This window comes from Coturnix japonica, chromosome Z (genome assembly GCF_001577835.2).
Source record: "Coturnix japonica isolate 7356 chromosome Z, Coturnix japonica 2.1, whole genome shotgun sequence".
Classification (NCBI taxonomy): domain Eukaryota; kingdom Metazoa; phylum Chordata; class Aves; order Galliformes; family Phasianidae; genus Coturnix; species Coturnix japonica.
The window spans coordinates 10,958,238-10,969,740 of record NC_029547.1 but is presented as its reverse complement, the minus strand read 5'-3'; the positions used below and the strand labels follow the sequence as shown (position 1 = coordinate 10,969,740).

The 11,503-nt window shown below is 41.7% G+C and overlaps 1 protein-coding gene across 1 annotated transcript in view; it reads right to left on the bottom strand.

Moving 5' to 3' along the window:
- Positions 1 to 596: 596 nt before the first annotated feature.
- The window catches only part of EGFLAM (EGF like, fibronectin type III and laminin G domains), a 72,069-nt gene continuing 61,162 nt past the window's right edge, over positions 597 to 11,503 (bottom strand). The window contains exons 18-23 of the mRNA XM_015848483.2: positions 10,365 to 10,545; positions 6,601 to 6,679; positions 5,394 to 5,537; positions 3,288 to 3,371; positions 2,207 to 2,310; positions 597 to 1,799 (exon numbers count right to left, since the gene is read on the bottom strand). Of these exons, the coding sequence (XP_015703969.1) occupies positions 1,645 to 1,799; positions 2,207 to 2,310; positions 3,288 to 3,371; positions 5,394 to 5,537; positions 6,601 to 6,679; positions 10,365 to 10,545 (747 nt within the window). The 3' untranslated portion in view covers positions 597 to 1,644. The remainder of the gene's footprint in view (positions 1,800 to 2,206; positions 2,311 to 3,287; positions 3,372 to 5,393; positions 5,538 to 6,600; positions 6,680 to 10,364; positions 10,546 to 11,503) is intronic.

Sequence of the window (11,503 nt, the reverse complement as noted above, 5' to 3'; positions counted from 1 at the left end):
AAAGTGAAAAACTTTGTTTCTCCTGGGCAGAAAGCTATGTGTGCCCCTCTGCCACCTGCCTATTTCCTCTGCAGTTTTTCTGCAGTGTGTTTTGAACAGGGGAACACAGGTGCACATGCTAAGTGCAAGCTACATGTTTTAGCAGTCAGTCTCCATTTCAGCATGCAGAATGACTGGGGTCTCCTTGGCAGCTATTCCATACTCTCAGATCTAGAACCAACTACTATTTGTTCCATCCATTCTGTAGCTCAGCTGCTCAAGGACAGCCTTATATAGGACAAGTGTCAAGAACATGTTTCAATTCCCAAGGAGTACATTGGGCACAGTAAAAAGCAGCCAAAAGACATGGCTGTCCATTGCCTTTGGCACACTGGATCATTCCAACACACTACAACTCAGGAACCTCCACCAGCAGGGAACTTTGTGTGCCTCTCATACCTCTGCCCCCTGACATCTCGGGGCTCCTCTTTAGCTAAAGAGTTAACATCACAGAGTTAATTTCTGAACTATGAAATTTTGGACTGTTTCCTTACTGTCTCGACGGTGCTCAGTTTGCCTGCTTAAATTACAGTTTGGCAATCAAGGTTGCACAAGCATTGGGCCAGTGCCTAGAAATTATTTTATTTTAAGAGGACTGTGACCTACCGAGGTCTCTTGCACATTCCCTTTTGTCATTTTTTTAGGATCAAAAATTGTGACTAAAAACACAGCAGCAGAAAGAGTTTGATCTTTTTTTTCTCCTAAACTTTTAATCTGTTTAGCCAGTAAAACTTCATAATGTACAATTTTAAGCTGTCAAAATTTACAAAACAAAACAGAACAAAAGAAAAGATTTAAAACTGATTATAATTCACAAATATCCCCAACAAAATCTGTATAATACTGATCCTTCTGTATAACCAACTGAAACCACAGGTCACTTTGCTGTTTTTTGGAAAGTGTGCAAAGAGCTAATTGTATTGTACACTTAAATGTTAAAAGTTATACCACATAAGCAGGTCTGCTGCTGCTATAAAAAATATCAAAGTATAAAATTACTTCTACAAAATCGGTCCATTGATTTTTGTTGCTTGTAGTAAAAAAGTAGAACTTTAAAGAACTTTCTCCTCAACAAACAACAATATTTTGAAACCAACTACTGCAAGTGTTATTTACACAGGATGAAACATAATTTAGCTAAATCAGAGAGCAGTAAGAACTACTTATACAGAGACATACATTAGAATGCATAGATACATTTCCTGCTTGTGTTTCTGTTGCACAACATAGTTATTGTACCTCTGCAAGATGGAATGAATGCAGGTGTTTAACGACTGCTCTTTTTGACATAAAAAAGACACCTATGGACCACAACACAGTCACTGAGCTACTTACAACACACAGTTCTTTGCTGTTTGCACCAACACACGATCTTTAGTGCTCACTAAACACGCAGGGGGAAAAGGGATAGCTCCTATACAAAATACTCAGTTTGGTCTGGTCAGCGGAGAAAAGGAGAGGGAAAATGTTTTTAGGGTATCCCCTTTGGCTTTGTCATCTTCCCGGATGGCAACTGTTGTCCTGCCATGGAGGGTTGAAGCAAGCTGGCTTTCAGCTGCATACACAAGCACAGGACGGGTCCTCGCCACCCGGGCTTTTCTCTTGTCACTTGGTCCCACAGGTGTTGATGTTCTTCCCATCGGCTGCATCCTCCACCAGAGAGATATGGTAGTCAGTTGACAGTGTGAGGTGTGAGATGCAGCCCACCAGCCCCCGCAGGTACTGCCTGTTGGTGTGCAGGGCTATCTCCTTCATACCTCCTGCAGGAAAGAGTTGAATTTTAATGTATGTATTCTGTTTTTTAAATTAGCTTAGGATACTTGAAGGGGATAAACAGAAGAGAGTGAACTAGGATTCTGATCACTGCAGAAACTGTAGCGCTAGTAAGCTCTGAGTGAGCTTGGTGCCCAGGTTCCCAGTGACACACAGCATTTATCCCTTAATTACCCACTGGTACATTGCATTGGAACTTATCCCCTCTCCTTCCACAGTATCCCCTGGAAAGGCCTCCCTCCAGAAACTGGGCTGTAGAGGACCAAAGGCCCCTGCATGGAACCTTCACATTAAGGAACATTATGGAGCTAGGATGCCTTGGCTTGCAGCTGTTCTTAAAAGCAAAAAAAAAAAAACCACAGCTGTGTGCTGAATACAAATTAAGATCACTCACCTACATAGAGATCTCCATTGATGTTTAGCTGCCTCATTTTTCCAGGGGATTTACCAGTCCTGGCTCCATAATCATCCACAGTTACCTTGCCAGATTGTCCATCTCTGAAATGAAAAGTGAACAGCTCTCATGTATCCAGCTTACAACCAGGCAGGGGGAGCAGCAGCATCTCCCCCATCCAGGAGACCTGAGCATCTCAACATTTGGAGAGCAAGGATAGGGCTGCATCAATCCTGATCCTTCAGGATTATGTTTTCTAAGTACATGCAATTATGGTGACACATTTCTGGGGGAAAAATGGACTGGAGAATTTAATTGCACAGCTCAGGAGGATAGGAGGATTGGCACATGCTGACAGGCATTTTAAAATCAGATATATAACACTATATTGCAGAAGCTTAGAAAAGAAGGGAGGAAAATGATAACCTAGGATATCCTTAGAATGCCCATTACATATTAAAAGGCTACTTTCTTGCTTGAGCTCTTAGGCTGCTTCTTCTTACGGATGGTCAATAACCTCACTGACAGAGGAGCCACTTGGTAGGCTTTGCTCCTCACCTTGGTAACAAGATGTACTAACATCAGCCTGTGACTTCCATGGAGATGACATCTCATGAGGCGAGAGACGTGTGCTTTCCCTGCTGGGTCTGATGGCCTCCCATGAGGTAATGAGCTATAAATATGAGTTATATATACACTGTGAGATGTTGTGCCTCCCTCGGATAGAAAAAGTAAGCATACAAGGTCTGTGCTCTAGACACTGTGCCAGCCCACAGAGCGCTCACTAGGGAATTTCAAAATGCAGACACGAAAGAGAGATGCAAATAACCCATATGGCATGATCTGAAGAGAGAGCCTGTCACCACCAGGGAGCAGACTGCCTGGGGCTGTGCTGGTCTTGGAGCTGGCACTGCCTCCTCTTGTATGAAGTTCTCCATGTATGCCCTCTTGCTACAGCCAAACTGCTCACAGCTTAGCTAAGAAGTGATGAGGGAGCATGGGGTGCAGTGGCTCACACCAGATGGCAGCTCCACAGCAGGAGGCCCCCCCAGGGCCTCTGTGTCAGAGCGCAATCACTCACCTCACAGCCTTGACCCGGTGCCATCGGCCGTCGCTGAAGGAGCCATTCACCACTATGGAAGTAACACCACTGCCTAAGTTGTAGCTGAAATAAAAAAAAATAAATTAATTAAAAAAATAAATAAATAAAAATCTTAATTTCTGAGCCCCAAACACCTGAGCCTACTTTCACGAAGGGAGGGGATGCTGCAGAACTGCTACACTACTACTACAGCTACAGCTGCAGCACTACTACTACAGAGCTACCAGGTGTTCTGCTGCTACAACAGTCTGAGCCCCAGCTGCTGATTGATGACCTGCCTGTACTGAGCTAGGGAGGCTAAAGCCAGTATCATTAAATATTCAGACAAGACTGATCCTGGAATGAAGTTTAAGGCCAAAGTTAGGCACTTGAGAAAAGAATATTATGCTTAGTGCTGCTCAAAGCAAAGCAGTCAACCTCAATTTGACTACTCTCAGAGGCCTGAGTGTGTCTCAAGCAAGTATCTCCTCTCATCCTGCAGGCAGAGTGCTGCAGGAAGATACAGCTGTTGCTAAGCCCAGCTTTATAGCTCAGTGTTAAACTCTTACTTACAAAATGAGATTCGTATCCCTAATGAATAGGGATCCTCTGAAATAGAGATATAACCCACAGAAGCACAGAAGAACAGAGAGAGTTTACAGCACTGGACAGGGAACCCACCACTTTTGGGTGGGGGATGGAGGGAAAGGCGATTTGAATTTCAAACTAGAGCACAGATACCTAACTTTGTGCATTCTGACCAAATGAAGCCTAGTTTTTTCTTCTGATCTAATCTGTCAAAAGCTGCTCTTTTCAAGAGTAGCATGAGGCTTACTTGCTGTGAAAGATGATATATTTTTTATGTTTGTCCTCTCACCATCTCCAGTGCTCACTTTAGTTATGCAGTGATGGTTTACAAGAATTTCAGTCTGGGACCTTAATTTTAATCTTTTCTAAAAGCATAAGGAAAGTACAGTTGTCTCAGCAAAAGAAACAAACCCAACCAAACCAAAACAATGTATTCAATTTAAAACCTTTGTGTTTCGTTACAGCATGCTGAGAACACAGACACAATAGACTGGCCACTTACTAACCAGCATCTTGGAAAGACAGCTCTCCCAAAGACACAAAATGCACCACTTCTGCAGATTCAACTGCTAATTTCTAAAACAATGAGGTAGCTAACAGTTATTAAATGGTTAACCACAGAAAGCCACAAGATAATATCTTGAAATAAATTAATTTAAACAGAAATACACATCTTTGTGCATCTGTAGTTGTGAAGAATAATCAGGGAAGTAGAGTAGATGGTAGTTCCAAATTAATCTCAATGGTTAACAAAATCTTTGTCATTTAATCAACAGTCATTCATAATAACCTGTTATAACAATGAAATTTGCATTTTGTTTCAATATTTGTCTTACACAACCTTAAAGTGGGTCACGTGGAAAGATAAGGCTTTCAAAAGCAAGTCACAAAAAGTGCCATGCACAAAGTTGCACTGAGTCTGCCTAAGTGTCTGCAGGGGAGAAAGTAATTCTGAAGAGCTAGAAGACAACTTCAGTCATTTCCACTGGTTTCAGCTTTTTGATGATAATATTCCTCATTTCTTAAACAAGTGGTTTCCTTGGTAGTGGCAGTAACAAAGCCTGGTGCCAGCTGCTCTTGCTTTACAGAGTTGAGTTATTTTTGAGTTTTCTGCTCTCATGTGCATCCACCACTGTCTGATGAAGACTGAGCCTATTGAGGGGAAAGGGTTTTTCTCTTCGACCTCTTTTTGTTTCCATGCCCTACACCTGTCTACTTAATTGAAATAGCAAATTCTACAAGATCCATGGGGGGAGTCACAGTACTTTTACCACCACAAGATGACTTTCAACAAAATTACACTTAAAATACAATGATCTAAGTATTAGTAGGAAGAGTGGAAAAAGACTGTTGTGAAGTTGGCCTAGACAAGAACTGGATCTTTCTTTGAACAGACCTTGAAGTCTAAATTGTCCCACAGTGTATCAAAGGAGAAGTGCAATGGAAATGCAGTGGAGATTTCTTTGAGAATGGACTGCACTGTTTGCCAAAAAAAGTAATAAGGAAGTGATAGTTTACCTGAATATTAATGCTCCTTCTTGAAGGCCAAGAGAAATGAAATCACTATTAGGTCTCATAGGACTGTCTCCCCTCCACAACAAAAGACCTTCCTTCATGGTGGTTTTAAACCTCATGAAAACATTTGTTCTTGATCCCGATACCCTGTTTAATGTAAATAGGATAATAATAGTAAACATTGAACTAGTGCAGTCCTCTTTCAAACAGACCTAAAAGACAATACAACATTCCTTCTTCACTTATATTGCTCATTTCTGTTTAATAACTTGCCCACACAGTGCTTTATGAGGCACTGTGGTTCACAGACCCATTTTGGGGTGAGGAAGTTAAGCTTGGCTCTCCAGAATCACAAACACTGGTTTATACTACACAAAGAAAAGGACTTCTTGTCCCCACCTCATATGAGATGCACTCTAACAAGCAGTCTTTGAGAAGGTACTGAGCTGCAAGTGAGAATATTTGGGAAGCTTCCCCCCAGCGAAAGGCTGAAATACAGGCAAGCATTTGCTGGCATAAATTTAGCAGCCTGAGCATCTTTTAGGATAGAGATCAAGAAGAAAAGAAAAAAAAAAGAAAAGAAAAAAAAAAAAGAAAAAAAGAAAAAAAAAAGGAAGGAAGGAAGGAAGGAAGGAAGGAGGAAGGAAAGGAAGGGAAGGAAGGAAGGAAGGAAGGAAGGAAGGAAGGAAGGAAGGAAGGAAGGAAAGGAAGGAAGGAAGGAAGGGAAGGAAGGAAGGAAGGAAGGAAGGAAGGAAGGAAGGAAGGAAGGAAGGAAGGAAGGAAGGAAGGAAGGAAGGAAGGAAGGAAGGAAGGAAGGAAGGAAGGAAGGAAGGAAGGAAGGAAGGAAGGAAGGGGAAAAAAAGATCTTTAAGGATCTAAATTTTATCTAGAGTAAGAGTTTAAATCCTTAGTCTGTGAATGTTGGATCTGTATTATATGTCTGCTCTCTGTTCTTGGAAAGTATTAACCAGTCCTTCTCCATGTTAGACATACGCCATGAACATCACTTCTTTAAAGCTTCCAAGATGCTTAGCTGTTATAGCAGTCTGCTTCATAAACATACCAATAGAGAATATATTTGCCAAAAATTTAGAAATTGAAAAATGTAGCTTAAAATTGTTCGATATCTAACAACCTCCCACATGAGTATTCCAGTACTGAAATACTGAACAACCAGGACGATCACTTATGCTTACAGGGGATACATTACCTTTTCAGGATGTCTGGATTGTCATATATGAGGTAACTACGACCAATGAATTGTGGAATTTCAATTGCTTCTGTAATAGCTGAAAAGTATTAAAAATACAATGCATGTTAGCTGACGTGGAAATAGAAAGGAAAAAGACCATTTTGTTGACTTACTCCCACATCAACAGGTGGCCCAGAGCCCAGCTGAACTTGCTCACACTGGCTTCCAAAAAGACACTGCTAGTTCGTATGTAAATGCAAGTGCAGTAGCTGAGGCAGGTCAAACTACTGACTTCATGCCAAGGGCCTAATGTATTACTCCACCATAAACATCATTGCAGGATAAGATGAAGTACTGGAGAAATGTAGCAGTATAGCAGTATTTTTTCACTCCCTGTGATGACATTCTTTGATTCTCTGTGGTGGCCCTAGCACCCTTGGACAGCACTACAGGAAGATGATCACTCTGGGAGGACATCCAAGCTGCCCTTCATCCTTTTATGCCTACTGAAAGCAAATGACACTATTCCAAAGGCTCTCTGACAGAAGATACAAAGCCTCTCAGCTGATGCAATTAGCATGCACAGCAGTGCTGTCCAGGAGGTTGAGCATATGTTGCTCACTGCTGCTCCCCAAGCACCTCACCAGGAACAGCCCCTGGCACAGCTGTATTGTGCAGTCCCAGTCCTTGCTGCAAGGTCAGCATACACCATAACCGGTGCTGGAGATGGAGCTTCCCACTGGGAAAACTTCGATGTGTGATGCAAATCCTTGAACATCCATCATACAGAGTGTGTGACAATGTGTGAGCAGTGCCCTAAACAGACTTTATTTGGAGTGAGCATCCTATAGCTAGCTGCTGAGCTCTCATAAACTGCCTGTTGCATAAATATAAGCCAATTTCATAAAATCCATGAAATAGCTAACTTCATCCTATTTTCCTCATAAGAACTAATCCCCTCAACCCATTCATAATCCCATCTATATAAATTGCACACATTTCAGAGCATGGATGCACACTTTCCTTGTACAGTACTGAGTCTGGCTGGGCTTTAAGAGCTCACTGAGACACAGATATAAAGCAATTGCTGTAGTCTGGCAGCCAACAACAGTGATACAAAATTGAGCTCTTCGTGCTAAGAGTGAGAATTTTAGATAGTGACAAAGGTCTGTTTCTACCCATAGTGAAATCAGGAAAGCTGCCTAATGTGTCTAAAGAAACCACTACAGTCCACATACTGCCAGAGCTGTTGGAGGACTGTGAGAGATGTTCTGTACACAGCTTTGCTCTTGATTTCATCTGCAGAGTAAAGCCTTATAGGTGTTTATCTCTGCTTGCTCTTTGGTATGCTCTTCACCCATTGCACAGTATGGAACTGCAGAAAGCCATGTGAAGTTAATCAGTACTTTGATGCATGCAAGATCTTCACAAATGGAAGAGAGTAGGATCAGCAAGATGTCATAACAAACACCTTCGCTCTCTGCTCATCACTGTGCTGTTGGCTGGCACCAAAGCTCTCAAGGAGTGAAGTCTGAACAACAGTACAGTATGAGCGAGCACCTACTGCCACAAAGCACCTGCCTGGCTCTCCTGCTTTGCAAATACAGGGACCAGTCCTGCAGCCTCCACACTGTGCTTGGCAGGTACTCTGGATGCAGTTTCAAATATCAACAGAACAAGGCTGAAGGAAGTAAAGTAAAATGCTAGAAGATGTTTTGGCTTATTGACGGAAAATTGCCATACTTAATGGCAATCCAACATCCAGCTTGCTAAAGCAGACACAGGCACATAATGACAGAGCAGTTTTCATATCATTTGCAGTACTTACTGTTGAGGCAGTAATTTCCACACTCTGCAGTGAGTCAGCAAAAAATAAAACAAGAACATTCTGGTTTTATTTTTCTAAGGCATAATTCTCTCCCACCCCTCACCCAGAGGCCATCTACTTCCATGCCTACCTTTCATGCACATACATGATCCCCACTTCCCTTTTACTTGGGCAAGTATAATCACCCATGATGGCAGCACACATGAATGTTTTACCCCAATTATATGTATTTGCCAGCTCAAAACACATGAAGATGCAGTAAGGTAGGACAAGCACCAAAATCCTGCTGCTTCAAGTATTATCATCTCGACATGGCTTATGCAGAGATCAGCTCTACACAGGGCATAGTGACAGTTCACTGCTCTGTTCCATCTTACAGTATAAATAACTTCAATAGTCATCACAGCTTGGACAGAAAATATAAATCACAGTAATACTCCAGTAATGCTCTATTGAATTCTCAGCCAACGAACCATTACAGCATCCAGCTTGTATCTCATATCAAAATCATGTGAGTTCTTTGAAGTATGTATATTTCAAAGTATGTATATAAATTTGGAGAAGGAGGCACAGTACCACATGAGCACTTTGTTTTTTCAGAGTTACAGCAAGAAGAATGGAGTCTGCACTGCCAGCCTTTCCCAAAGGGGCTGAGTGCACTAACAAAAACCCTGTGCTGAAGCAGAGGTGCCCATGAACGTGCATGCTGCTTTAGCTTTGTCTGCAGCCTATTGGCGAGACACTGGTAATGGCAATTCTGAGAGATTTACTCCGAGTTCATAAGGGTTGCCCTGGATATAGGTGCAGGAGGAGGGCTTTCTGCACTCTCTGCACACCCATGAACAGGCAGTCACATGCCCCAGCTGCAGGCCATTATCTTGTGTTAGCTCGTTCTGGAGACCTGGGATTGCTGCAGATACCATCTTGACGCCAGGAGCATAGCACTCGGCAAATACAATTCTTCCTCCTCCCCACTGAGAAGCTGGGATAAATGACGCTGCTCCTGCTATTAGCTAAACCGCAGTAACGTAAGTGAAGGGGTTTCCTGAACTGTTTTTTAATAAATGCTTTTGTTCTAAGACATTGTCTTTCCGTGGAAGAAAAGGTCAATCTATTCATCATGATTTAACCAAAACGACTATTTTTTACTTTGAAGTTTACACCCGTGATAAATGAAAGAGTAGATGAAGAGAATAATGTCACTCAGCTCTTTTTAACTTAGTTTGCTGTTACACCAGGAAGGATTTCCTTAGGGATTTTTCAAGACCAAACTGATGGAAGAGAAATACCTCCACCTAGTGGAATCACATGTATTCCTCTTTTTTTTTTTTTTTTTTTCCTAAAGGTTTTTCATGCAATTTGAACGTTTTCCTGAGTTTGTGAAGTGATATATTACAGCAGCTCTGAGGAAAGAAAAGCTACATGTGCCTGGGTAGGCTTTTCTCCTTGGTGGTCTCCATTGCTATACCAAGGCAGGATTTGTGCAGATGTTGACACTGCAGAATAGTTATGTCTATAAAAGGATTAGTCTTTTCTGTATATGAGAGCAGAGTTTGTCACTAGTACTAGGGAGGATTAAATTAAAAGGGTTATCAATCCTCATGCTTCAGAATGTAAAATAATCCCTGGCTGAAGGACACTGGCAGGAATTGCCCCTTTATATGGTCTGTGTAACCAGGGAGGTGGGAGGCATATGAAATGTTCAGTGCTGAGCACTGTGAGCAACCTGATAGCAGGCTGCTGTCTGTGAATTATTGCTCCTTGCTGGGATAACAGTTACAATGTTCCTAAATAACAAAACGAATTATTCCCTGGGTATACAGAACATGAATGAATGCAAATGGGGCCCTGTCATCCAGAATTTCTATTTCAAGAAATGCATGCAACAATTGTAGGTGCTAAATCTCTCCCCATTTTCACAAACAGTTCTAGACTGAGATGCAGCCATCATTACCTTTCTGACAGTGCTGTCCATCGAATCCCAGAGGACAGTCACATTCATAGCTATCCTTCCTGGGAACACAGCTGCCTCCATTTGCACATGGAGAGCCCACGCAGGGGTGAGCAGCATTTTCTAGGTTGACTCCAAAAGTAAAATCTTGTTTCACATCAATTGTTCGGTCATTCAGGATAATCTAGGCATTAAAAAGAAACAGAGAAAGAAAAAAATGTATATTATTAAAGTCTTACAGGCTTTTCATTCTGCACTGCTAGTCAGAAGACTTCTTTGTAAAACTTCAGAGAAAGATAATCCTTGAAATTTGGCCAACAATCTGTTCCTTGGGATCAGAGTGTTTTCCAGGAACTGGTCCAACAAATTCTGTTGCTCACTTTGACCTGTTGGAGATAAATTTCTTTTGTGTTTCATGGCAGAGAACTAGGCAACCCCTATATGGAGAGAAGTGGTGTGGGATTTACTGATCTGTTCTCTGAATACTGAGCCATGAGCTATGACTGGAAAATCAGATGAACACTGCTGAGGAAAAGTGTCTCTGAGATCAGGAATCCCCCAGGAGACTAGTGTTGACAACAGGAACACTAAGTAGAAGAGCTTGTTTTTCATGTTTTCTATTGCTTTCTAGCACATCTTGCTGGAAAGAAGCTTCGGTTAAGAACAGATGAAAAACACAGTAACTTCACAAAACTATCTGTGTACAAACCAAGGACAACTGTTAAATGCTGGGATTTTCCCCATGTGTCCAGTAACATATGTTCTTCAGTAAAACTGACATTTGTATAATTTCAGCTGATACCACGGATTACATCTGTGCATTCAGCTTCTGACCTCAGCAACATCAAGATAAAAAATCTGTTTCCACAATCAAGGTCAGAAGTGAGAATTTTAACTATTAACTCAATCACAATTAACTCAGACAACGTATCTTAAGAAGTTTACTTAGGGAGTGGGAACTGCATGAAGACTTATCCTCTGAGATAGCACTAAACAACTTCAGCAGTAGTCTTGTCATGAATATTGGCTAGTGAAGAGCCCATTATCCTTCCAGCCTCTTTAACTTCCAGCTAGATTGTGCCAGCAGTTAACACAGTCCCACTCTTAATATGTGCATGTTATTTCTGCACTTCTATTGTGTT